This window comes from Meriones unguiculatus, chromosome 18 (assembly GCF_030254825.1).
Source record: "Meriones unguiculatus strain TT.TT164.6M chromosome 18, Bangor_MerUng_6.1, whole genome shotgun sequence".
In the NCBI taxonomy this organism is placed as follows: Eukaryota; Metazoa; Chordata; class Mammalia; order Rodentia; family Muridae; genus Meriones; species Meriones unguiculatus.
Window position 1 is genome coordinate 5,673,461 of NC_083365.1, and position 27,448 is coordinate 5,700,908.

The 27,448-nt window shown below is 42.0% G+C and overlaps 1 protein-coding gene and 1 non-coding gene across 3 annotated transcripts; both read left to right on the forward strand.

Moving 5' to 3' along the window:
• The first annotated feature begins 1,872 nt into the window (after positions 1–1,872).
• On the forward strand, positions 1,873–27,412 carry Cs (citrate synthase). 2 transcript variants are annotated; one of them, XM_021654796.2, is made up of 11 exons: positions 1,873–2,093; positions 10,228–10,278; positions 10,859–10,966; positions 11,604–11,669; positions 13,440–13,571; positions 13,787–13,975; positions 23,069–23,268; positions 24,171–24,300; positions 24,434–24,535; positions 24,881–25,090; positions 25,956–27,412. In XM_021654796.2, exons 1-11 carry the CDS (start codon positions 2,052–2,054, stop codon positions 26,124–26,126), a joined length of 1,401 nt encoding a protein of 466 aa, XP_021510471.1. In that variant the 5' UTR covers positions 1,873–2,051; the 3' UTR covers positions 26,127–27,412. The 2 variants fall into 2 exon arrangements, with proteins under 2 accessions (XP_021510471.1, XP_060227552.1); XM_060371569.1 differs by lacking the exon at positions 1,873–2,093 and adding an exon at positions 2,291–2,509.
• LOC132649130 (U8 small nucleolar RNA) lies at positions 9,772–9,901 on the forward strand. The gene has a single exon (XR_009587560.1). It is a non-coding gene; the product is annotated as a U8 small nucleolar RNA (small nucleolar RNA).
• Positions 27,413–27,448: the final 36 nt, after the last annotated feature.

A 27,448-nucleotide genomic window follows, 5' to 3' on the forward strand; every position in this document is an offset into this window, starting at 1 on the left:
GGCTGCATGCTTCCTCTTTTTTTTTTACCACCAGGGGGCACCACTGTCCCTATGCATCTTAAATCTTCCCAAGGTCACAATGATGTCAAGTCTGGGCCTTCTGTATTGCCCCTTTTTGTTCTCCCTCACTCAGTTATATTTGGACCTACCGTTTACTTAGCTGTTATATTCATGGCAGTCTTCACTTTCCCATCTATGTTCAGAAAGAGACTCTAGTGCTAGGGGTGTGGCTTAGTGTTTGAGTATTAGTGTGACATGTTTGTAGCCACATTTTTAATTTCCAGCAACCAGAGACAGAGACTGATACAGACTTAGCTTTGGGAGATTCCACTTTATCTTTTGGCTTTCGAATTGACTTTATAACAATGAATATCAGGACTGAACAACTTCAAATAAATAAAGTTTTGATGCTAAAATCCAGAACCCTATGCCAAGGGACTTAAAGCACATATGTTCCCTTTGGCCGCTTTTGTTTCTTAGGGCACTGGAGTTCAATCCTCTGATCTACTAGCTAGTCTCTGTGGATAATTAACTAGTGGGGAAGGAGCCAGGCCAGACTATTCTGGGGTTATGAGGAAACCCTGTGTGAGATGCTAAATTGGGAGCTAATATTGATCAGTGAAGCTTTGAAGTTCCTAGGGAGGTAGCCTGGGGTCATTGCTTCTCCAAGGGTGTAGCTACTCTTGATAACGTTCTCTTCTAAGACTACCTGATTTCCAAGCCAGAAGAACACTGCTGGGCAGGTATCAATCTATACATGAGAAAAGTTGGGGAAATGGGGTTTTCTTTCTCAGTTTTTCTAAGTCTAACCCACAAATTACATCCTCTATAAACAAGGACTAACTTGGCTTACATGTATACTGAGACCTCTGTACTTTGTTACTGCCATGTGGTAAGATAAAAGGATTGTACATTTGGGGCTTGGGGTTTATAGATAAGAAGCACTGATCATTGGGTCAGCCCCTCTCCACCCTTAGGCCAGTCACAAAAATGGAAAGTACAGAAGTTCTGAGGTGTTCTATGCAGGGGCGTTTAAGAGTGATGTGTAATATAATTTTAAATCCTTGTGTCATTTAGTGCAATGATTTCTGGAGGAACCAAGGATAAGAGAGAGAGCCAAGTAGGAGAAGTGTCCGAGAGCTCTTTGGAAATACTGTGAATAATGTGCCAAAAAGAGTGTCTAATGCCTGATCGTGAGTGGAGGGTTGCAGCTCCTGATCCTGTGGCTAACTATGAGATGGGCTGGCTCTGTGGGGTTTTATGGGGAATAAGAATACTAATGCCCAGGTCCTAAAGACTGAACGATGCAGTCACCCTCATATTAAGGGAGCCTTTGTAAGACTTAGATTCCCTATGGTTCACAAACATCAATAAATATTCAGGCTCCTGTTTCTGCTCATCTCCACATAATAGGGTCAGTCAGTAGCTGTAATATCAAGCAGCTAGCTACCTCTGCATCATAGCCTGCTTTTCACATGATGTCACCTCCATGAAGTCATTAACCAAAGACATTTTCTAAGAAAGCACGCCAAGCAGGTAGGGGGAGTGCAATGGTCAGTTGCTGTGTGCTGTGACCTTCAAAAGTCGCGCGCTGGAGCTTTATCTTTTGCGTTCTCTGGAGAATCCGAAATGTGTTAAAGGAAAAGAGAAAAGCCAAAGAAGGAAGTTAACTGAGTTCTCAGGCACATCCTCAGACACCTACAATCCCCTCTCCACCCACTCTTAATTAGCATAGCTCTCACGGTCCAATCCTTCCCGCCGTCGCATCTGTCGGTGGCTCAAGTCCCGCCCCACCTCCGCCTTGGGCCAATGGCCCGGCCCGAGGTTACTCCCTCGAGAGGGGCGGGATCGGATTTCGGCCAGGGGGCGGGGCCTCGCTGAGGACCCTGGGCTGGGCACCTCAGCCGGCTCGTCCACCCTTCCCCTCCGTTGCCTCCTTTCAACCTTGTCCGCGGGTTGGCGCGGTCTCTGTCACAGCGGCGGCCGCTCCCGTCACAGCTGCAGCTCTTTCCCTCCGCTCCCTTCCCGCCGGGTCCCGGAGTGCGCCCGCCATGGCTCTGCTCAGTGCGGCAGCCCGGCTCTGGGGAGCCAAGGTGAGCGGCCGGAGGAGCGAGCGCGTCGTCGCGGGGTGGGGCTGAGGCGGCCGAGGGCCTGCGGCTCCGAGGCGCTCAGCGCGCCTTAAAGGGGCCGGCGCCCGGCGGGCCGCCAGCCCTCCGGAGCCCCTGAGCCATGTGCCGCGCTGCCCTTCCGGCCCCGAGGTGAACGTCGGTTGCGCCGGCCCGCAGCCCCCGGCGGCCGGAGGGAGGCCTGCCTCCCTGTCACATCACAGCATCCGTGGTGGAACTGAGGGATGCCGTGACCCCGGCGGGAAGGCCAGGGAGGGCAGGTGTGGCGTGACCCCGGAGTTAGGGGAAGAATTTGCTTGGAGAATTGGGGGTGAACAACCGTGCTCACTTTGTCACTGGGCCAGAGCTGGAGCCGGGGCTAATTTGGGCTGTGCTTTTGCGGGGTGAGTCCTGTCTGGACCTGTTATCCTTTTCTTTCAGTTGAAACCTTTAACGACACCGCCGTTTCAGTTGTGTTAGAGGAATAGAGCCCCCAGCTCCTCTTTGTCCTTGAGACTCTTAGACTTAACTGTATATAGGAGGAGCTTGGATCGGGTGGGGCATTTCTGTTACACCTGATGATTGCGAATCCTTAGACTGGAGCAAGAACCAGAAAGATTGTTCTTCCAAGACAAGCAAGACGTAGTAACACCAACCAAGGTCACATGACCGATTCGACTACTTACAGTGCTTCCTCTTATTTTAGTGACCCTTTAGCTTGACATTTTGCCTTTTAAATTCGGAAATTCAAATCCAAATAATAACTCTAATTTTAGGCTCTGCATAACTTGGCCCTTTAAACAGAGACCTACCATTGTTGAGGGACTCTCAGCTCTCATCCACGTGGGGACAGTCTCACAAACTACCTTGGCTTCTGTAAAGATCTTAGGTTTTCTCTTCAGTAGACAGCTTGAAATGGACTACACCTGAAGGAAAGAGAATACTTAGAATGATTTTGACTTGCTGTGTGTAATGTGTAGTTCAGATGTACCACAGAACCTATAGGGGTTATCTTGGGGTTCTGAGCCCCAGCAACAAGGTAGAGACTGGTTGCATGGTGGGTCCTTGTCTTGGCTGTTGCTACTCCTGCTGCCGGGGAATTGGTAAGGAAACCTCTTGGGAAATGAAGCAAAGTTCTAGACAGTGTTTTGGCAGAGTGGTGGACCTATAATTAGATCATGTCAGAGCTGCTCACTCAGACCAGATAGTCTAGAACAACAGTGAACTTGAAAAAGGCCTTTGAAATTACCTTTTGAGTTTATCTCTTAAGCCCAAGCAAATTTCGGGGGTGGGGGATTACCTGGGCCACATTTGTGTACTGTTACTATTTTATGTTAGAAATGGAGTTGAGAGGCAGAGGCAGGCTGATGGGCCAGCCTGGTCTACAAAGCAGGTACACAGAATCTTGTCTCAAAAAATGGAATTGAGGATCTTGGAAACTTTAGAAGCCTAGCATGCTTAATCTCAGTTTGCCTTTTGTTGAGTGTGATGGTACATACCTGTAATCCCAGCATTTGGGAAGTAGAGACAGCAGCTACATAATGAGTTTGAGGCCAGCCTGAGCTATATGCTAACCTACCTCCAAAAAAAAGGGTGAAGTTTACTCTTAAAATCAGCAAAGCCAGCCAGGTAGTGGAGGCTCACACCTTTAATCTCAGCACTCAGGAGGCGGAGGCAGGTACTCTATGAATTGGAGGCCAACCTGGTCTACAGAAGTTCCAGGGCTATGCAAAGAGAAAGCAAAAAAAAAAAAAAAAGCAGCAAAGCCCAGAATGCTCTTAACTGTAAAACAAACAGGAGGACCATTACAAATTGAAGGTCAACCTGGACTCCATACAGAGTGAGTTCATTAAGCTTGAACCCCAAGCATAGACTTGAGTTCATATCTTAACCTCCACCTTAAAGCCATGTATGGCTACACATGCGATATAGCAGGTGCCCTGGGATTGGGGGATGAATGGAGACAGATGAGATCTCAGGTCTTGATTGCCAGTCAGTCTAGCAATGAGAGACAGTGAAGACCAATGGAGGAAGACACCTAAAGTTGCTCTGGCACAGACAACACATGGAGAGAGCAAAAAAACAAACACATAAAAGTGTCAAGGCCTAACAAGGAGAACTCAGTGAGGGCCATGCAACCTAAATGAGATTCTGAGGAGATTTTCAGCACATCAGCATTGTTCTTAATCTGCTGACCTTTCTAAATTAGCCTCCTGTGTGCTTAGTCATGGCTACTCAGTTTTACTTTTTAATAGTAAAAGAGGCATTAAAGAGGGGCAGTGGTAGCACATGCCTTTAATCCCAGCACATGGGAGGAAGAGGCAGGCTGATTTCCATGAGTCCCAAAAGTTTCAGGCCAGCCTGGGACTGCATAAGACCATTTGGGGGGGGGCAATAAAAAACAACTTTTAAAAGGATTGTTATTTTTTACCTTCCCCTCCTCCCAAGCTCTATCAAGACCTATAGATAGAGAAATAGATCTTGGCCAGGAAATATGTAGATATGTAGCTCTTGCATATCATACTTGAGCTTGGTTTTGTCCTTGGTTTTCAGGGGTCATCTGGGTTTGTATAGGTAGCGTAGGAATTGGACTGGGGCCACCAGGTCACCTTCAAGTTTTAGAAGTTAGCCTGCTTAATCAGCCCTATCTAAAAGGAATTTTGTTCTCTTTTGAGAATCTCACCATGTAACCCAGTCCTGGCCAAGAACTCTCCCTTGATCCCCACGTTCTGTACCAGGTACTGGAGCTGCAGGCTTTTACCATCATACCTATCTAAAAGGAATTTTGTTATCAGTAAGAATTACTTCTAGATTAAGGTGTTTAGAACTTTGAAAAGATCAGTGCAGACTTACATATGGCATGCCTGTACCACTATACTTTTTTGGGGGGAGGGGGTTCCATACAGGGTTTCTCTGTATAGCCTAGGCTGTCCTGGATACACTCTGTAGACCAGGCTGGCCTCAATCTCACAGAGATCCACCTGACTCTCCCTCCTGGTGCTGGGATTAAAGGTGTGCTACCACCATGCTCAGCGCTACTACACATTTTTATAAACCCTAATCTGAAGTTAATTTCAACAAAACAAAATCATTTTTTCCTGTGAAATAGGCTTAACACCCCAAACTTTGGAAGGCAAGGCTCTGATCTCTGTGCATTTACCTTCCTTGATCAAGTGGAACTTAATGCTAATTGTGAGATGTCTGTTTGTTCCTACTGGCCTTTAATTGGTAGCATTCATGGGCACAGAAAGGCAGCAAGGACAGAAGTGTGGTCTTAAAAGCAGAGAAGGAATCAATGGCATTTCTGGTTCTTTGAATCTGAGCATGCAATGCATAGAAATCAGACTTGGATCACACAAAGCCACATAGTAATTTCTTGTGCCTATGTCAGTACTTTTAAAAGGAAAAAGAATTAAAGTGTGAGATTTAAAGCAATGAGGCAGCTTTAGCAGTGTCTTCTTAGTCCCCATTATCTGGGATGCTTGCTAATATGATAGATTGTGATTCTAGAGAAATGGGATGGAATCTGACAGCTTGTTTGTTTATTTTTAGAGGCAGGGTTTCTCTGTGTAGCCTTGGATGTCTGGGACTCAGCCTTATAGACCATGCCAGAGCTCACAAATCCTGCCCCTGCCTCCCAAGTACTGGGATCAAAGGTGTAAGCCACAGCGCCTGGCTCATAGTTTATATTTTTTGAACTGATACGTGTTGCTGGGATCACAGGCATGACCACCACACCCAGGTTTATTTTTTCTTTTTTTCACATGACTTAAGAAAGGGTTCTTGTAAACCCTGGAACAAAGTGTTAGGAGCTAAAACTTGTTTTAAAAAAAACCTAGTAGAAGTGAGGAAATCATTATTTCCAAGAAGGTACTAAGGTGACAAGTCACATACATTCATTGTCTGTAATTATTTGTGTCTGGGTGCCTGTCACATAGTTCTCCTGTGGATGTCAGAGGACAATTAGTGTGTGTTAATGTTTTGATTCTTCCACAAACTCAGATCCTCAGGTTTGGCAGCAAGTGCCTTTACCTGCTGGGTCTTCTCACCAGCCCAGGGATGAATTTCTAAATTAAAAGTAATAAAAAGTTAATATTAAATAATTTAAAAAAAATAAATTGGATCTGGAGAGATAGCTCATCAGTTAAGAGCATGAGCCACTCTTGTACAAGACCTGATTTTGGTTCCCAGCACCCACATTGTGTGCCTTTACAATTGCCTTAAACTCTTGGTCTATGCAATCCTTGCCCTCTTCTGGCCATCACGAACATCTGCACACACCTGGGTGCACAGATAAACTAAAAGAAATAAAATGTGTTAACTGGGCATGTTGGCACTTAACTTTAATCCCAGCACTCCAGAGGCAGAGGCAGATGAGTTTGAGGCCAGCCAAGGCTGTACAGTAAGATCCTGTCTGCATACACAATTTTAAAAGTACTTTATTAACAGAACAAAATGAGATTCTGCTGAAACAAAAGAGTATTGTTTTTTTGTTCTCTATTTTGGAAACTAAGCCCTTTTCTGAGGTCTGAGTAATATCTTATAGACTTCCTCTCTGAATAATCAAGTGGATGTGTAGGCAAGATGCTGTTAGAGAGTGATTGGTAGGAGCCAGAAAGATGGCTCAGCAGGTAAAGGTACTTGGCCACCAAGCCTGATCAGTCAAGTTCCCAGGTGGTGGAAAGACAGAACCAATTTCTGGAATTTGTCCTCTGACCACCACACCAAAGTCATGGTGTGTGTGTGTGTGTGTGTGTGTGTGTGTGTCTCAAACACTTAAATAAGAAATAATATAATAAAAATTTTAAAGGAAAATGACATTTTGGTTTGGTTTGGAGACAGGTGTTCTCTGTGTAGCCCTACCTCTCCCGTAATTCACTCTGTAGACCAAACTGGCCTCAAAACTTAGATCTGCCTAAATCTGCCTCCTAGTGCTGGAATTAAAGGCATGCACCACCACTTCCTGGCTTGACAGGTAGAATTGTTAAGATAACTCCTATTAGTATTAAAGAAGGCAGTATAAAAATCTGGACTACTTTGCTCCTATTAGGAGTGGCCTGACCAAACATTGCCAGCCAGCTTCTAGCATGACCATTATGAAACACAGGCTGTAATTGGCCTTAGTTCTCTGACCTGATTCTGGAAACAGAAGAGTCTTTATCCTAGGCCAGTGTGTTTGTTTTGTTTTTGTTTTCCTTGTCTGAGTTTCTCTGAGACAGGGTTCCGAGTAACTGAGGCTGGCTTTAAATTCTTGGTTCTGCTTCTGCCTTCCAAGTGCTGGAATTAAAAGGGTGTGCCATCAGCACTTCTGTTTTTAGTGTAGAAAACACTAAAAGGGTATAAAACAGGCACACCTGTAATCCCACGCTCAGGAGTCAAGCAGGAGGAACAGAGATTCAAAACCAGCATGGGTTACATGAGATCCTCTCTCAATAAATAAATAAAATGAGCAAACTCAAGGTTAACAGCATATGATATTGGGTTTGGAAAAGCCTCTTACTGCTTGTGGTACTTACACTTCCATGCTGTAGAAAACCCTGGCTGTGAACCATTATTCACTAGGCTTTAGCAGCTCTCTTCAGCTCTTCCTATGGAGGAACTAACCTATTGAGTGAAGTAACTGCCTGATTTGCCTGACAGCTGCTGTTCTAGGAGGTGACTACTTGTGGGAAGTAACCAGAAGCCGAAATTTGCTGCCACACCTCCAGAATTGGGAGGAGCTGGGAGGTAGAAGTTTAAGAGTGACTCAGAAGTCTATAATCTGCCTGTTCCATCAGTGAGAATAACCTGAGTCTACTGTACGAAGCCATTCATTCTGCAGCTCTCTGTGGAAACCTTTGGGTATCTGAATGGAGGTGTGTGTGGCTTGGATGACAGTTCTCAAGCACCACTTTTCTAGAGTTGCTAGTGCTGCCAGTGCAGATTTTAGAGGGTTTAGGCAGGAGTTAGACACAGTTCCAGGTTAACATGATTATTTACTGAGCTCCAGAATACCCTTGGCTATAGAGTAATAGCCCTGTCTCAAACCTCTGATTCCAGCACTCTGATAGAAGGCAGAAGAAACCAGGAGTTTGAGGCTAGCCTTGCCTATATATAGTGAGTTCAGGAACAACCTGTACCATAGGAGATCCTGTCTCAAAAATAACACCCCTCACAAAAAATAGAAAATCAAGGGTTTTTTTAATATCCTGTTTTGTTGCCAAAGGGAATTAGCCATTCACCCTTTCCTAGTAGGGTATAACTGATTCTTCCTGTTATAGCCAATACAATTCTCTGTTTTTTGTTTTATTTTCTTCTTTCAAGATACATAGCTCAGGCAGCCTCGAACTGGATATGGTATGTGGCTGAGGCTGGTTTTGAATTTCTGGTCCCTTCCACTACTGGTTGTGGCTGTGACACCTGACTCTTTTTACTTTTCTTTTTTAAATACATGGGTTCACTCTGTAGCCCAGGCTTGCAGCTTGAGTCTTCCTGCTTCAGCCTCTATAATGCTTGGATTACAGGCATGTCACCACCATGCTATACAAGGCCAATGCATTTATAAGAAACAAGTTTTTGGGGCTAGAGACATGGCTCAGAGGTGAAGAGCACTGGCTGCTCTTCCAGAGGTCCTGAGTTCAATTCCTAGCAACCACATGGTAGCTCACAACCATCTATATAATATGATGGCAGAACGCTGTGTACATAATAAATAAATTTTTTTAAAAAAGAAATGAGTATTGAATTTATTACCAAGCACAAATCGGTGTCTTACATGTTTCAAAGTTTGTTTTTGTTTTTGTGGACAGGGTTTCTCTGTTTAACAAACAGCCCCAACTGTTCTGGAACTCACTTTGTTGCTCTTCCTGAAAACTGGGATTAAAGGTCTGCAGCACCATGCCCAGTTTTTGTTTTTTGTTTGTTTGGTTTTTTTGTTGTTGTTTTTTTCTTTTTAAGATTTTATGTATATGAGTGATTTGTCTGCATGCCTGATTCTTATGGAGATTAGAAGGCATCAGATCCTCTGGTACTGGAGTTAATGGATGTTTGTGAGCTACTATGTGGGTGCTGGGTCTTCTGTAAGAGCAAGTATGACTAACTGCTCAGCCTCAGTGGCACCTCCAGCTCCCCTGCGTGCTTTCATACAAATTATTTCCTGTAGTTTATTTAACAGTTCTGAAATTATTGTGTGTGATGCACACTATGTGTAAAGTATGTGGGTATGTGTGCATGTAGAGCCAGGGTACAGGTTAGGATGTTCTTTGGTTTTTTTTTTTTTTTGTTGTTGTTGTTGTTTCCTTTTTTATAACAACCTGTATTTTTACAAGATACTAATTATGGATAGAAATGGATTTAAATCTGTTAAAACAAAAACATTCTGAAAAGAATGTAGAGGTTACATTTATTTAATAACAAAATGCCTAGTAATTTAACAAAGTAGCTACAATTCAGTATTGAAGTCTGGCTTTTTATAAGAATACTGGAGATTTGGGCATGCATGGTCTTAGTACTTGAAGAGTTAACACTTTTTTTTTTTTTTTTTTTTTTAATATCAGCACTTGGGAAGGCAGAGGCAGGCAGATATCTGTAAGTTTGAAGCCAGCCTGGTATAGAAACAGAGTCCAGTATAGCCAAGGCTACACAAAGAAACCCTGTCTTAAAAAAAAAAACAGAAGGGATGATCAGGTTGTGGGGGGGGGATCCTTTTCTGTTTTTCTTTTCAGGGTGCAAGACAGAACATGATTGTAGTTTGTACCAGTTCTAATTGGCATTTTGTATAATCACAACATGTAACACCCTGGTTGCTCCTATCTGATTCTCTGGAAAATAACCTAAACCAGAAAGGTTAGGAATGTTATTGTAAAAGAATTGGACAGGTTGAAGAGTAAGTGATAAGACATCTTAGCAGCTTCAGTAATTGCCAGTGGCGGCCACTCAGACTATGGACAGTTAAGTCTAGATGGACTAGGTACTCTATAACACTGTTGCCCAGGAAGCTCTTTAAGGAAATCTAGTGATCCTATGACTATGAGAAGTAGAATTAAGTCTGCCACATGAAAGGAGAGAGAGATTGAGTCGCTGGAACTCCTTTATACAGAGGAGGGAGGGTATTAATGAGGATTTTTGTCTCATCTTTTTGCAGAATTCATCCTGTCTTGTCCTTGCCGCCCGGCATGCCAGTGCTTCTTCCACGGTAAGATTTTGCAGAAAGGGTGCAGAATCCTTTCAGCAGTCTGACCTCAGGATACAGTTTTTGGCAACTACTTGCCTTATTATCCTAGATCTGTCAGAATTAGCCAATAATTATGATTATTGTGATTATTATTACTACTGTTTTAAGAAGTAATTTATTCAGTGGAGTAGTACTGTGGAAATAGCAAATGATCACGTCCCCTCTTTATTTTTGTAATACTGAGCATTAAGCGCAGGGTCTTGTATGTGCTAGAAAGGCACTTTACCACTAAACTATACTCATAATTAATAAGTGATATAAAATTTACTGTTATTTAACTCCTAAGACAGGGTGGCCTTGCTTAATCCTTCTGCCTCAGCCTCTAGAGTGCTAGGATTATAGGCATGCACCTACCATTTCTGACTTTTTAATCATTACATGAACATCAGTTGTCCATATTCAGGATAATCTCATCTCTGCAGAATGAAGCTCTCCATTTCCTTCTCTCCATGTCTAGCAGGTAGTTTTCACATACCTTCTCTACTCTGGGAAACCCTATAAATTTTTTTTTATCATTTAACTCTTCTATTTCTTTTTCTAGAATTTGAAAGATGTACTGGCCAATCTGATACCTAAGGAGCAGACCAGAATTAAGGCCTTCAGACAGCAACATGGGAACACAGTGGTGGGCCAAATCACTGTGGACATGGTAAGGGCTGTGCTTTATTAGGTGGGAAAAGTAATCCTGCAGTGTGTGCCACAAAGGTATATTTTTTTTACTGGTGGCTCAAAAGTATTTGCTGGATAATGAAGTGTTGGATTTATGATATTCATTACAGACTGTTTCTTTTCTGTAAGTTTAATAATTGAACCTAACCTTATTCACCTATGACAAAGATGAATGTAGTTTCTAGTTCTGTTCCTAACTCTTTAGCTATTGCCAGTACTGTATTTTGATTGATGCTGTGGCAGCCACTCAGTGCAGCCCCAGTACACCCTCTATGTAGCTTAGGATACTTGACAGTTTTTAGTTATTGCCTCCTTTGCTTTGCCCATAATAAAACTAATTCCATTTAAATTAGCATTAAATGGGGGGGAGGTTAAGAATATGGGGAGAAAAAAACAAAATCTAGTTAAGAAAAGGAAGCAAACAAAGGTAGGTATATTAAGGAAACAGTAATAACTGTCATTGATAACATGCTGGTCCAGTTGTAGAAATTAAACCCGCAGAAACTGCCTTCTAAGTGTAGTCTTACAAAGAGAGTAAATGTCCTCTGTGGGTTTCATGAAGCTGTAACCACCTCTAGTCTGAGTCGTTCTGACAATTGGTCAACCTTTTCCTTTAGATGTATGGTGGCATGAGAGGCATGAAAGGACTTGTGTATGAAACATCAGTTCTTGATCCTGATGAGGTAAGACACTACCATCCCTCAGTGATTGTCAGTGGGTTCTGACCACGGAGACCAGTTTGAAGACTGAGCAGCACAGTACAGAGTAGGTGTGAGTAAGCAGAACAACTTGAAGAGCACACTTTCTCTTCAGGAGGTCAAAGTGCAGAATAAGAGCAAAGGCAGAAGGAAATACGTGGAGAACTAACAGTGGGAAATACTAGGGTTCTATTTTGGTTCTCTTTTGGTGGTCTTGGTTTTTTTATTTTTTTGAGCTAGGTCTCTGTATCCTTGGCCTCATGGAACTCAAGGCTTATGCCTTTTTTGGTTTTGTGTTTGGTTTGGTTTGGTTTGGTTTTTGCTTTTACTTCTTCTTTTTTTTTTTTTTTTTGCTTTTACTTCTTAATTTAAAAAAAAAATCATGGGTGGCTCACAACCATGTACACAGGTGTCTGATTCTCTTTTCTGATAGGCAGGTGTACATACACATAGAGCATTCATCTACATAAAATAAATTTAAAAAAAATTTTTAATGGGGCTGGAGAGATGGCTCAGTGGATAAGAGCATTGACTGCTCTTGCAGAGGACCTGAGTTCAATCCCAGCAACCACATGGTGGCTCACAACCACCTATACTGAAATCTGATGTCCTCTTCTGGCATACAGGCATACCTGTAGATAGAGCATTCATACCTAAAATAAATAAAATCTTTGAAAAAGAAAATTACACTTATGGTACTAGTCAGGTACTAGAGGTACTCCTAGCTTAGCAGTTAGGAACACATACTACTTTTACAGATATCTAGGTTTGGTTCTCAGTTCTCACGTCAGTTAGCTCATTAAACAATTCTTACTCCTGTTCTGTGGGGAATCTGATACCTCATGCACCTGCACTCACCTGTACATCTACACAGACTCACATACTCACATGCACACAATTAAAAATAATACAAATAGCCTGCTGTGGTGCCACAGAACTTTAATCCCAACACTCTGGAGGCAGAGGCAGGAGGCTCTGTTACACAGAGAAACCCTCTGTCAGAAAGAAAAATATCTAGATATGGCGTCACACATCTTTAATCCCAATACTCAGGAAGCAGAGGCTAGAGGGTCTATGTGAATTCAGTGCTGTGCTGACCAGGGCTACATAGATGGATTCTGTCTCAAAAAATATAAACATTTTAAAGTCAACGAATATTTATCAAATAAATACATTTTTTGTTGTTTTTTGAGATAGGATTTCTCTGTATAGCCTTGGCTATTCACTTTGTAGACCAGTCTGGCCTCAAACTTGGAGATCCACCAGCCTCTGTCTCCCAAGTGCTAGGATTAAAGACATTCGTCACCACTACTGGCTCAATAAATATATTTGTTTACTTACTTATTTTAATTTATTTTTATTTCATGTGCATTGGTGCCTGAATGTATGTCTGTGTGAGGGTGTGGAATCCTTTGGAACTGGAGTTACAGAAAGGTGTGGGTGCTGGGAATTGAATATGGGTCCTCTAGAAGAGCAGTGAGTGTTAACTGCTGAGCCATCTCTCTAGCCCAATAAATAAATATTTTTAATTGTGTGTGTGCCCAGGTACAAGTGCCACATTATATGACAGATGTCAGAAGACAACTTGTAGGAGTCAGTTTTCTCACACCACTGTGTGTGTCCCAGGGAGCAAACTCAGGCCACACACTTAGTGGCAAGTGTGTTCACCCACTGAAACGTCTGCTATAATTAGGACCACTTATATGACTGATAGATTAATAACTTTGGTTGTAATTCTCATTCTTCTTTTTCAAGGGCATCCGTTTTCGAGGCTATAGTATCCCTGAATGTCAGAAAATGCTCCCTAAGGCTAAGGGTGGGGAAGAACCCCTGCCTGAGGGCTTATTTTGGCTACTAGTAACTGGACAGATGCCAACAGAGGAACAGGTATAGCCAAAAACATTGTCCTTTCCCATCCCCCCTTCCTTGCTTTTCATTAATCCTAACAATTTAATCCTCATCTGGCTGTAGCTAGAATTAATAGAGTGCTTTGAGAAGAAATCAGCAGAGTCTGAATCTAAGTGGGTTGTATTGAACCCTGCTGATTATCTTTACTCGGGTATTGCTATTGTATTTTTCTGAGCATATCTCCTTTTTCACAGGTATCATGGCTCTCACAAGAGTGGGCAAAAAGGGCAGCTCTGCCTTCTCATGTGGTCACCATGCTGGACAACTTTCCTACCAATCTGCACCCCATGTCTCAGCTCAGCGCAGCCATCACAGCCCTCAACAGTGAGAGTAACTTTGCCCGGGCATATGCAGAGGGAATTCATCGAACTAAATACTGGGAGGTAGGAGATTGGACTTGGGTGATTGGGCTGTAGTGGGGTTCAGAGCACCTGAATGTGAAGAGCCCTTCTGAGTCACCCCAGGAATCCACTAAAGTGTTAGAAACTAGGGTCACATGGCACATGCTTACCATGACTGAGGCCCAAGTTCAGTCCTCAACACTAAAAAAGTTCACTGTAAGATAGACTTAGCCTGGCATGGACAGGCAGATCTCTCTTAAGTTCAAGGCCAGCCTGGTTTACAAAGCCTGACTACACAGGGAAAAAAAAAAAGGTAGACTTGTTTTTTATTAAAAACATAAATAGAGCATTATCATTCTGTCTTTTTCTGTTTCTTCCCCTTTCATCCTATTTGTTGATTTTTGTTTGTGCATTCATTCAAAGAATACAACTTAGAGGATTTGATTTTCACCTTATACAATATGGATACCAGGGATCAAAATGTAAATGTAAGGTTTTTCTGTGCCTGCCCTTGCTCTGAATAATGACACAGAGGCCTTTATTTATTATTCATTAAAAAGCTTCAGGGCACTATAGCTGGGCAGATTCTGAGCTGTTCTAACTCAACCATTAGGCTGCCTTGGCCTAATTTCTAGCCATGTGGTCCATTACCTGTAGTCTTGCCCTGACACCTCATTCATCCATATTCCGATGGTAACTCTCTCCCAGGCAACTGAGACCCTCTCTCTCTTCCTGAGCCTGGAAGTCTTGCCTTTTTCTCTCCCGCCCAACTATAGGCTGTTCAGCTCTTTATATGACCAATCAGAAGGTCATAGAGAACAATATTTCACAAAATACTGAGAAGATGCTTCATCATAATGACAATTCCACAGTCCAGATGGCAACCAGATCCCTGGGTACAGAAATCATCAGTTGAATACACAGTGCACAAAACGTCCTTCAACAGCTGGGTGGGGTGCACGCCTTTAATCCCAGCACTCAGGGAGCCAGAGGCAGGCAGGGGCATCATCTTTGGTCTTCTGTCCCAGCATTTGACAGAATTTTCTATGAAGGATTTGCCTACCTTGTCTTGGCAAAGCTCAGACTTTGAGGCCAGTCTAGGCTCTAAATCAAGTCCAGGACAGCTAAAGTTACAGAGAGAAATCCTGTCTCAGGGGGGAAAAATGCTCCAATATCTCCCCCTTTTTATCCAATAAAAGGCTCTTTCTCTTATTTATACATAAACTGTATACAATAAGAGCCGGTTGTGGTGGCACACACCTGTAATCTAAGCTCTTGGGGAGGCAGAGGCAGGTCTCTTTGAGTTTGAGGCTAGTCTGGTCTACAGAGTGAGTTCAAGACAGCCAAGGCTACACAGAGAAACCTTATCTCAAAAAATCAAAAAAAGAAAAAAAAAAAAAAACCTAATCAGGTAAGAATTACATTCACAATGTCTAGTTCATTTGTGTTTGGCAACCTTGGTGAAGTACTATGCTATCTGTTATATCTTGGTGAATTCAGAGTTCTGTACTTGAATCATTTTCTATGATAACTTTCATTTATCAACTGAAAAATATCTTCTTAGACCTAATTCATTTTCTTAGATTCCCTAACAAATTGAACTTCCATAACTATCTAGTTTTCAACCCTGTCAGAGACCTGAGAAGGATAAATAATACCTGAATAGACAGGAAGTGCAGAGCAAGCAGCTTCCAAAACTATAGAAATGGCAGAGAGAACTGCCCGGACAGTCACCTAAGCATTCTCTGCAATGCTGGGGCATCATCTTTGGTCTTCTGTCCAGCATTTGACAGAATTTTCTATGAAGGATTTGCCTACCTTGTCTTGGCAAAGCTCAGAAGTCTACCTCTTTGTCCTACTTGTCCAAGCTTGGACATCTCACTGTTTGACATTGAGGCAAGGGCTAACTTGCCATATTAGAAGCAAATTTCATATGGAGGTTCTTCAGTGCCCATCATCTTTGAAATAGAATGGGGGTGCTGCCAGGAGCAGACATGTCTGTCATAAAGGTCTTTTATTATTAAAACATTTTTAAATGCCTTATTCTGAATATTTCTGAAGTTTTTGAAGACCATTTATCTATATAAATGGTCTTATTATCTGAATAGGCAAACATTGTTTTTTAGCTTTTCACTATCTGATTAACTTTAAAAATATCTACAAGAATATAAATAAAGGTTAGTTCTGTAGTTAACTAGTACCTAACAAGACCATAAGTTTGATTGACTACTAACTTTTTTTTCTTTTTGGTTTTCGTGTGTGTGTGTGTGTGTGTATGTATGTATGTGTAGCCTTGGCTGTCTTGGACTCTGTCCTATACTCACTTTGTAGACGAAGCCTGCCTCTGCCCTCCCGGAGTGCTGAGATTCCAGGCATGTGCCACCACGCCTGGTCACTAACTTGTATTTCTTAATTATCTTCATACTGCATTTGTAAATGAGTTGCATAGGTATAATACCTTAAACAAGACTTGAAACATATATATGTAGTATGTTGTAGCAAAACATAAACTTTAATTCGTATCAATATGAAATATTTGGCTTATTGAATGCTCTTTAATTTAAAAGTAGATTCAGTAATCTGCCATTTTATTCTATCATTTCTATATCCACCTTTTTTCTTTTCTTTTCTTAAGAGACAAAGGGTTGGGGCTGGAGAGATGGCTCAGAGGTTAAGAGCACTGTCTGTCCTTCCAGAGGTCCTGAGTTCAATTCCCAGCAACTACATGGTGGCTCACAACCATCTATAATGAGATCTGGTGCCCTCTTCTGTCATGCAAATGATCTACAGATAGAGCACACTTATATGTAAAATTAATTAATTAATTAAAAAAGAGAGAGAGACAAAGAGTTTGTCTGTTTTAGGCTTGGCTGTCCTGGAGCTCACTCTGTAGACCAGGCTGGCCTCAAGCTCACAAAGATCACCCTCCCTTTTTCTTTCCATCCCTCCTCCTCCTCTTTCTCCATAACACTAGATAGGAGACAAGGATAGAGGAAAGAAAAAGAAAGAGGAAAAGAGATCCCTGAATCTAACATCCTTTACTTTGTTAACTCTCTGACCAAGACCGTGAACAACTTGTGACCAACCCTGTTTTTTTGTTTTTTGTTTTTTTTAAGATTTATGTATTTATTATGTATGCAATGTTTTGTCTGCATGTACACCTGCATGCCAGAAGAGGGCATCAGATCTCTGTAGATGGTTGTAAGCCACCATGTGGTTGCTGGGAATTGAACACAGGATCTCTGGAAGAGCAGCCAGTGTTCTTAACCTCTGACACATATCTCCAGCCCCCAACTCTGTTTAAATGACAACAAGTATCCATCACCCATTGTATGACCAAAACCCATCCACCCCAATTATTGAGAATGGGGTGTCCTTTTAAAATTGCTTCCTGTTGTCTTGGAGGCGACAGCATCTTTTGGAGGGTCCTAAGAAAATTGGGATATTGGGCAAGTCCTAGGAGAGCTAGCTGTATCATTTGCTGTCTAGTCTCTGTGAGATGGGAAAGTGTAGGGCTTAATTGCAGTCCTGGCTAGAACAGTTTGTGAGGCTGTACTGTCTTAGCTAACCATTTTGAAGTTGCTCTGGATACAGATTTTTGAGGATATTAAAGGATATTTCTGCACTAACCCATGTATGGAATGTGTGGTATGCATAAATCAGCTAAAGAAGACTCTCTGTTCTATGCTTGAGCAGGAACGGCATCAAACTGTATAAGTCCGTTTGAACTGTATAACCAAAATGTAATATAAATCTCCATCCGTGCCATATGAAAGGATGGCATGTAATAATTAGACCTGAGGACTCTGTAGCCAACAAGAGTATGTAACATTTCTCCATTCTATTTATTGGGGACACATAAACTTTTAAAATACATTTCTGCATTAACACACATGGACTGTGTAGTGTGCACAAATCAGCTAACAAGATTCTCTGCTCTTTGTTTAAGCAGGCCCATTTGAACTGTACAGCCAAACAATAATTTAACTTTTCATGCCATATGAAAGGATGGCATGTAAAATTAAGCCCTGAGGACTCTGTAGCCAACAAGATTTATTGGCTACGCAGAGAAGACAGTCTCAGCGCTGTTGCCATGAAGAGGGATCAGCATTCATGTTACCTATTTTTTGTTGTTGTTGTTCCCTTCATGTCTGCAGCCAAGATTTTCAGGAGGTCTCCCCCGGTCAGATCTAATCTTTATGAATTTTTAAGAAATCCACAGCTTTTCACTTCCTGTTAACAAAGACAAAAGCTCTCCCCCAACACAACACATTTCCTGCTTTCCATTCTGAAGTTAGCACATTTATAGGTTGATCTAATTCAACAGTCTTTTCTATAATCCAGTGGTTTTCAGCATCTGTGCTACCTGTTTCATTTAAAGTCAATAAAGCATTTAATTTAGCTCTGTGAGATCCCATATCCCCCTCCATTCTATGAGCATCTCCTTTAAAGTCCTGTTAAATCTCTATAATTGTTTGTCCTGTAAGATTGTAAGATCTAGGGCTGGAGAGATGGCTCAGAGGTTAAGAGCACTGCTTGCTCTTCCAGAGGTCCTGAGTTCAATTCCCAGCAACCACATGGTGGCTCACAACCATCTGTAATAAGATATGGTGTCCTCTTCTGGCCTGCAGGTGTTACATGCAGAAAGAACATTGTATACATAGTAAAATAAATAAATCTTAAAAAAGAAAAAATTGTAAGATCTATCTGTAACATTTTCTGTGCCACAATCTCCAAAAAATTGTATTCTAATGGATACATAACCTGGAGTATCATCAACTTTTGTCTGTAAAGGCATCTCCAAGGTGGCTATCATCTCTAATAAGGCAGAATAATCAGAATCAGAACAAAAGCCATTGGAATTCTAAATATGAATCTGGTATGGTGCACATATTTTCATTTTCCAAGGTCTACAAATGAAACAACATACGCTATTACATGACTAACATTGCTCGAAGGTGACATTAAACATTATTAAGCATAATATTTAATATTAGTAAACATTATTGAGTCTGTGTTCTTAGCTCAGTATATTGACCTTCATCCAGTAATTGACCCTTGACAGTATCAATATAAAATCCAGTCTGACCATGCTGGCTCATAGCTGGAGCTTTTATCCAGCATGTCTGTATGCTGCCATTCTGCGCTTTGCTTAAGCCTTTGTGGGCATCTCTCATCTGGAATGACCTCTTTGTCACACTGTAGGTTCCAGATTGGATTCTTCTGAAGATCCTTATTCTGAACCAAAGGATTTTCCAGTCTGTTTTCTATCTCCTCTACTCTAACATTTAATTTTTCAGTTTTTTTTTCTTCTCTAAGTCTGCTTTCTTCTGATCTCTTTTTAAAATGATATATTTAAAAATATTTTTCTTTTTTATTCTCTCTAGCTCTCACCTTCCTTCAGAGACTTCATTTTGCTATACACATTTACAGAGCATCTTTTTTTTCTTCAGACTTTGTTTTATTTTTCTCCTTTCTTTGGAGACTATTTTTATTTTCTATGTGCATTTATCTTTTTTACCACTTTTAACTTAAGATCTTTTTCTGTGTTTAATTTTCTCTAAACTCTTTTCCATTCTTATGTGGCTATTCTTTCTAATTTTATTTAATTCTCTCTTTAAGGACTTTATTATTTTCAGACTCTCTTTAGTTTTGTTTTGTTTCTGAGATAGTTTCTCAGTGTAACCTTGACTATCTTGGACTCTGCTTTGTAGATCAGGCTGGCCTCAAACTCAAAGCTATCTGCCTGCCTCTGCCTCCTCAAGTGCTGGGATTACAGGTGTGTGCCATCCTACCTGGCTCCACTTTATTTGTTGAGACAGTCTTTCACTGAAACTAGAGGTGAATGAATTGGCTAGCCTGACTGGGACCCAGCAGCCTCTGCCTTCCAACACTGGTTTTTCCATGGGTGCTAGGGATCAAAACTTGTGTCCTTATGACTGAGCCATATTCTCAGCTCCTTTGTTAGTGGAGATAGGCATATAGGGAAAGTAAATCACATTCACCCTGCACATACTACTTTTTTAAAGCAGGGTGGTTAGTAGGGGGGAGTGAAAGGGTCTTGCTGTGTAGTAGTTATTGTCTTTGAACTCACTGTACAATCAAGACTGGCCTTGAAGCCTTCCAGATGCTGAGATTATGGACATTGCCATCACAGCGTTTTATGAGATGCTAAGGATTAAAGGCAATGTGTATACTAGGCAGATATCTTTTTTGTTGTGTTGTGTTGTGTTGTGTTTTGTTTTGTTTTTCAAGACAGGGTTTCTCTGTTTAGCCTTGACTCTCCTGGAGCTTACTCTGTAGACCAAGCTGGCCTGGAATTCAGAGATCTACCTACCTCTGCCTCCTTGGTGCTGAGATTACAGGCCAGTGCCACCTTGCTGGGCAAACACTGTTAAAGATTTCTTTATGTGTTTTTGTATGAGCCATTGTGAGTTTATGTACAGCATGCATGTTCAGGAGCCCATGGAGAGCAGATGTTAGATTCCTGGGACGGGGAGTCGGCATGTTCTTGTAAGTCGGGTGTGCACATGGAAGTCACAGGACAAGTTTCAGGATATGCCTCTCTCCTTCTCCCATGTGGAGCCCAGGGTTGAACTCAGGTCCTTAGGCTTGGCAGCAAGTACCTTTACCTGCTTTTTGAATGTTTGTTATAGGTGGGCAGTGGTGGTGCACACCTTTAATCCTAGCGCTTGGGAGACAGAGGCAGGTGGATTTCTGAGTTTGAGGACAGCCGGGCTACACAAAGAAACGCTGTCTTGAAAAACAGAACAGATAATTGTTATTTACTGTGTAGGTTACAATAACAGAAGAGATTGCCTTGAGTCAATAGTTCTACTCTAAACTTCATTTTTTTTTATTATTATTTTATGTGTATAAATGTTTTACCCACATATATGTGTGTGTATCATGTGTTCAGTGCTTGAAGAGGTCAGAAGTGGGCATCAGATCACCTGGAGCTGAAGTTACAGATCGTTGTGAACCATTATGTGGGAAGTGAACCCAGGTCCTCTAACAAGACCAGCTAATGCTCTTAACTGCTGAACAATCTTTCCATTCCTACAATGGGGGGGTTGTTTGTTTGTTTTTGAGACAGAGTTTCTCTGTGACCAGGCTTTGGCTGTCCTGGAACTCAACAGAGATCAGCCTGGCGTTTGCTACCACTGCTCAACATATCATACTTTATAATAAATACCTGTAAGATATTGCTGAGGTATCAAAATTTTATGTGGTTCTGTTGTTTGTTGTATGTATATATGCAGCAAACAATGTGGGTTTGCATACATGCAAGACCCTTTTTTAAAAGGGGGGATGTCTTTCTGCATCCTTTTTTGGCTTTTCAAGACAGGGTTTCTCTGTGTATCCTTGACTGTCCTAGAACTCATTGTATAGACCAGGCTGGCTTCGAACTCACAGAGATCTGCTTGTCTCTGCCTCCTGAGTGCCACCACATCCAGCTTATTTCTTTTATTATTTTTTTTTTAAGATTTATTTATTATGTATAATATTGTGTTTGCATGTACGCCTGCACGCCAGAAGAGGGCACCAGATTTCATTTCAGATGGTTTGTAAGCCACCATGTGGTTGCTGGGAATTGAACTCAGGACCTCTGGAAGAGCAGCCAGTGCTCTTCACCTCTGAGCCATCTCTCCAGCCCCACTTCTTTTATTTTTTATACTATAATTATACTTTACCCCCCTCCCTTTCCTCCCATGCATCCCTCCTCGATCTTTCAAATTTATAGCTTCTTTTTTCATTAATTGTTGGTGTGTGTGGGTGTGTGGGTGTATTCCTAAATATGTATATATGACCTGTTCAGTGTATATGATGTAGATGTGTATGTTTTCACATGGCCATTTGGTATCCATTTGTTGTGTGCTCTCCTTGGGGTATATTTTTCAAGATTTACTTATGTACATAAATGGGCACTTGTAGTCTTTGTACTACATACATGCATTGTTTGTGGGGGCCAGAAGAGGGTGTTTGATTCTTTAAAACTGGAGTTACAGATCATTGTTAGCCAACATGTTGGGTGCTGGGACCCAAGCCTGCATCCTCTACAAGAACAAGTGCTCTTTGCCACTGAGCCATCTCTCCAGCCCTACATTTTGGGAAAAAAAATTTAAGCACATGTCAGGTATCAAACCCAGGTCTCCTACATGCTGCACAAGTTTTCTATCAAAGTATACATGTATCATAACCCTGTATAATATATCTAGCATAGTACATACCTAAAACATTGAATTTGCTATTCAATAATTGGTCAGCACTGTTTGACTCAGAAGCTAAAATGTAGAATTAACTTTGAAACGTTAATATAGAGAAAAAAAGAATTGGGGCTGGAGAGATGGCTCAGTGGTTTAAGAGCACCGTCTCCTCCACAGTACCCGGGATTCAATTCCCAGCACCCACATGGCAGCTCAAAACTGTCTGTAACACCAATTCCAAAGAATCTCACACCTTCACACTAATGTACATAATATAAATCATTTTAAAAAAGAAAATTAATTTTAGAAATAAAGAATTCATGTGAGCCAGTGAGATAGCTCAGTAGGTAAAGGCATTTGCGCATCCTAGAAACCCAACTTCTTTCCCCAGAAGCCGCATAAAGATGCCAGGAGAGAGGGGACTGTACAGAGTCCTCTAATCTCACTGTGTACTGCGCATGACTAACTCCCCTTGCATGCACAGCATGCACATACAATAATAATACATACAACTTCTAAGAACTAAAGATGTAAAGGTGGCTCTTAGCACATTTCTTTAGTGCAAAGGTATAAAGTTACAGAATCCTGGAGAAGACCACAATTAACCACATCAGAGTTCAGATTTTACTTCAATAACCATGTCTGGGAACCTCAGTTCCTAATCTGTGAATGGTCATCATATATTTAGTGGGCAGGAAACAATGAAAAATTGTGTGTTCATACACAGCAGATATTATGAACCTGGGTTATAGTAGTTTACTCAGTATATGGTTATTATTCCATACCTTGAAATATACTTAATATATAACCAGCACACACTGTAAACCCAAAGGACAAATAATATCACAGCCAAATGCCTTGTGGGTAATTTCTTTCTTTCTTTTTTTTTTTTTTTTTTTTTTTTTTCTCCCATCTTTCCTTTCATCAGTTGATTTATGAAGACTGTATGGACCTGATTGCGAAGCTACCCTGTGTTGCTGCAAAAATCTATCGGAATCTTTACCGGGAAGGCAGCAGTATTGGGGCCATTGACTCTAAACTGGACTGGTCCCACAATTTTACCAACATGTTAGGCTATACTGATGCTCAGTTCACCGAGCTTATGCGTTTGTACCTCACTATCCACAGGTGAGCTAGATTTAGATTTAGTAATTATACCCTACTGCCTAGATTAATGCGAAAATTTTTTGTTTTGTTTTTTGAGATGGGATCTTTGTATGTAGCCCTAGCTGTTCTGGATCTCACCATGTAGACCAGGCTGACTTCAAATTAATAAAAATCTGCCTGCCTCTGCCTTCTAAGTGCTGGGATTAAAGGCATGTGCTACCATGCCCAACAGTGGGGGCTAGGAGTGAGGGTCCGTTTAAAAAGTTTCTTAAAAAAAGTTACAGGGGCTGTAGATACGGCTCAGGGGTTAAGAGCAATTCTACTGGCTGCTCTTTCAGAGACCCTGAGTTCAATTCCCAGCAACCACATGGTGGCTCACAACCACCTATAATGAGATCTGATGCCCTCTTCTGGTGTGCAGGCAGAATATTAGAGTCATAATAAAGCTTTTTTGCTGTTTTGTTTTGTTTTGTTTTGTTTTGTTTTTTGTTTTGTTTTAAGTTTCTTAAAGTTATTATCAGGGAACAAGTAACATGTAGCAGAGGGGTAAAATCATTTTGTAAGGGTTGAAACTAGGCAAGAAATAAGGAGGGACAGCTGACAGGCCTAGGGAAATTATTAACTCTGACTGGGAAGAACAAGTATGAGGCAGTGTCTCAGCTTCCAGGAGCTCCCTCTTTTGGTCGTCATTGTTAATTAGGGATCAGTGTCTAAGAACTTGTAGCTCAGTGTTAAAAGAGTATTTGCTTAATGTGTTTGAGCTCTGTATTTGATCCCTAGCATGGAAGTAAGTAAAGGTAGGGAGTAGGTATCAGCTGACTGCCTACAGGGTGTTATGACCCCATAAGGCCAAGATGTGACAAAAGAAAAGGCAGTGTTTCTGGTTCATAATCCACACTTGTTTTTCATATATCCCCACACAGTGACCATGAGGGTGGTAATGTCAGTGCCCACACGAGCCACTTGGTGGGCAGCGCCCTTTCAGACCCTTACCTGTCCTTTTCAGCAGCCATGAATGGGCTAGCGGGGCCTCTACATGGACTAGCAAATCAGGTAAGCCTAGTCCTTTTTTCCCTTCCTGTTCTTTGTTTTGTTTTTACTCACATGCTCTGTCCCTTATCTGGACATTCTTTCCTTAGTGAGTATATTGATATTTCTCTAATACAACCCTGAAATTAACATCTAGGAGGTGCTTGTCTGGCTAACACAGCTACAGAAGGAAGTTGGCAAAGATGTGTCAGATGAGAAATTACGAGACTACATCTGGAATACACTCAACTCAGGACGGGTAAGCAGCCAGGAGAGAAACTGGAGCCCTGGTCTCAAGGGGGAAAATGTGCAGGAAAAAAAAAAAAAATAAGCAATCCCTGCATTAGCCAAGAAGGTGGTTTCTCATTTTGTTTCCCTGGTGGATTTAGGTTTTGTTTTTGTTTTTTTTATGATGCTAGGGCTTGAACCCAGCATCTCATGGTAAGTATTGTGCCACTGAGCCCTTACTTTATTTTTCTATTTTGAGACAGGGATTTCTCTAACTTACCTAGATTGACTTTGGATTTACAGTCCTGCTTGAGCACCAGGAAGAGGAAGAAGTTGTGCCTGAGTATGCCAATTGTTATTTTTCTCACCTTTACAGGTTGTCCCAGGATATGGTCATGCAGTTCTAAGGAAGACTGACCCACGATATTCCTGTCAGCGAGAGTTTGCTCTGAAACATCTACCTAACGACCCCATGTTTAAGCTGGTTGCTCAGCTGTACAAGATTGTGCCCAATGTCCTCTTAGAGCAAGGAAAGGCCAAGAACCCTTGGCCCAATGTCGATGCTCACAGTGGGGTGCTGCTCCAGGTGAGTCCTATCTTCCTGCTTTCTCTCTCATCTGTATCACTGTGTTCTCTGTGATGCACAAAATCACCCCCAATAAGAACAAGGACACCGAACCCAAACCCTCTCACATAGCCCTTATTTGAGACAGGTTTCACTCAGCCTTGACTGCTTGGAACTCTATATGGCAATGAAGGCATGCACCCACCACCAGGCCTGGCACTTTTCTTAGTTGGTGGTGAATGTGTATGTGTGTGCAGGTGCAGGTGGGTGCCAGAGTTGATGTCAAGTGTCTGTCTCTGTTGCTTCCCCCCTCGCCCAAGACCGAATTTTCTATATAGCCCTGGCTGTCCTGGAACTCACTTTGTAGACCAGGCTGGCCTCCCACTTACAGAGATCTTCCTGCCTCTGCCTCCATAGTGTTGGGATTAAAGGCATGCAGCACTGTGCTTGGCTTATCTTATTTTTGAAGATAGGGTCTCTTATTGGATCTGGAGTTCATTGATTCTACCCATTGGTGACAAGCTCAAGGGGTCCTCTTGTTTCCAGGATTTCAGGCGCTTGCACTTTAATGTGTATGCTAGGAACCTGAACTCAGATCCTCAGTCTGGAATGGCAAGCATTCTGTCTGCCTCACCCTTCTTAAATAGATGGAGTTTCAGGGCCATGCCACTAGGCTCCACCAGAGCAAGGATTCTTCTGTCTTCTTTCTTCCTCAGAGCCCTTTGCTGTAGTTGCTTGTGGCAGGGGCTGGGTGACTCTAGAGTGAGCTGTAATTGCTTTACTTTTCCTAGTGTTCTTTCTGCTTGGTCTGACTGGGTACAGTATCTAAAGCTTGTGTTGTTGTAGACTTGTGTGTGCCACTGTCTCTTCTCTCCTACCTTAACAGTACTACGGCATGACGGAGATGAACTACTACACGGTGCTGTTTGGAGTGTCTAGGGCGCTGGGTGTGCTGGCACAGCTCATCTGGAGCAGAGCCCTAGGCTTCCCTCTGGAAAGGCCGAAGTCCATGAGCACAGATGGTCTAATGAAGTTTGTGGACTCTAAGTCAGGGTAAACTGGGAGACTGGGGAAACTGACTATAAGAGAACAAGCAAGCTTAAAAATAAAGTATAATTTTGTTTTGTTTCAAGGGCCTTTAAGACTTAAGATTAAACTGTATCTGAGGCACTGAAAATATATTTGAAGTTAAAATATAAATTAAGACTTAAAAGACAGCAGTGACCCCATCTTCCCTCTCTAGCTCACTTCTCCTACCTGGAATGAGTTGCCCACCAACTATAGGACAACCAGAACTAATAATGCATGTAGTCAGGGTTAGATCTCTAGAGTGAGACTTCGTCTCCTCTTTGTTTAGGTTGAAGCAGGTTACAGAAAAGCTGCAGTCACTCTGTGAAGCTACTGCTTCCACTCTACCAGCCCTCCAAGTCATTTAGGCCAGGGCCAGGCCCCCCTTTGTTTCCACAGGAAGCATATTGATGTCAGCAGTGTCAAATCCTAGGGCCTTTTGCCATGAACACAAGCACCTCCTAGCAAGATCTATTGGTTAGCTGGAAACACTTTAACAACTTTTTACGCTATCAGGCATGGTATTTATCATGACTGTTACTCAGCATTTGATCCTATTCCTCCTTTTAAACTTTACCATTAAAATTATGGTCTGGGAGTATTGTGTTTCCTTCCAGGCTTTTTATATCTGCTGTGCCTCAAGCCGAGGATGCTCTGGGCCTCTCTGTCTGGCCTCTGCTAAGGACCTCTTCCAGCAGGTCTGTCTGATCTGTGGTCTTCCCAGTTATTTGGCTTTATCAGTACAATGTGAACTAGGCCTTGTACTTCCATGGAACATAAGCCACTGTCTTCTGACCTTGGTTTCTCCTGTTAATATGCTCTAGCATAGAACAGGGCCTCAGGAATGCCCAGCCTCTTTGTGGTCTGAACAGAAAGGGATTTGCGATTAGACATAGTGTCCATTGAATATCATATGGACCTAGGGCTGGGGCATTCAAAACCAGTAGGCCTTCTTTTCATCCCCTGCAACAAGGAAATGGCCTTTTATTTATCAACATCTCCCTTGCTCTTTCAGTAATCACTTTAGCAGCCCCATTTGCACAGATTTTCAGTGACTCAGAATGCGCTACTACCTTTTCTTTGAGAAAGGGTTGAGATACACTCCTGTTGTGCCCCTTCTGTACCCTAAAACTCCTGCCTGTGTTTGTGTGGAACCCAGCCCAGCAGCACCCTGTGGAGATGGACACACTGTAAACCCTTGGGTAACTGTTAGTCATGATGCAGACTTCAGGTTGTTCTGTATAAAATAAAAAATAAATGTTTTTATTAACAATGCTTGAGCCTGCTATTACATAAGCACACTTGATTATG

What these genes read in the sequence shown, in the direction of transcription:
- Cs (XM_021654796.2), top strand. Translation starts at nt 2,052, where the DNA reads ATGGCTCTGCTCAGTGCGGCAGCCCGGCTCTGGGGAGCCAAG. An exon ending in ATCGAACTAAATACTGGGAG is followed by an intron (nt 13,976 to 23,068) that starts GTAGGAGATTGG and finishes TCCTTTCATCAG; the next exon opens with TTGATTTATGAAGACTGTAT. An exon ending in ACAGTGGGGTGCTGCTCCAG is followed by an intron (nt 25,091 to 25,955) that starts GTGAGTCCTATC and finishes CTACCTTAACAG; the next exon opens with TACTACGGCATGACGGAGAT.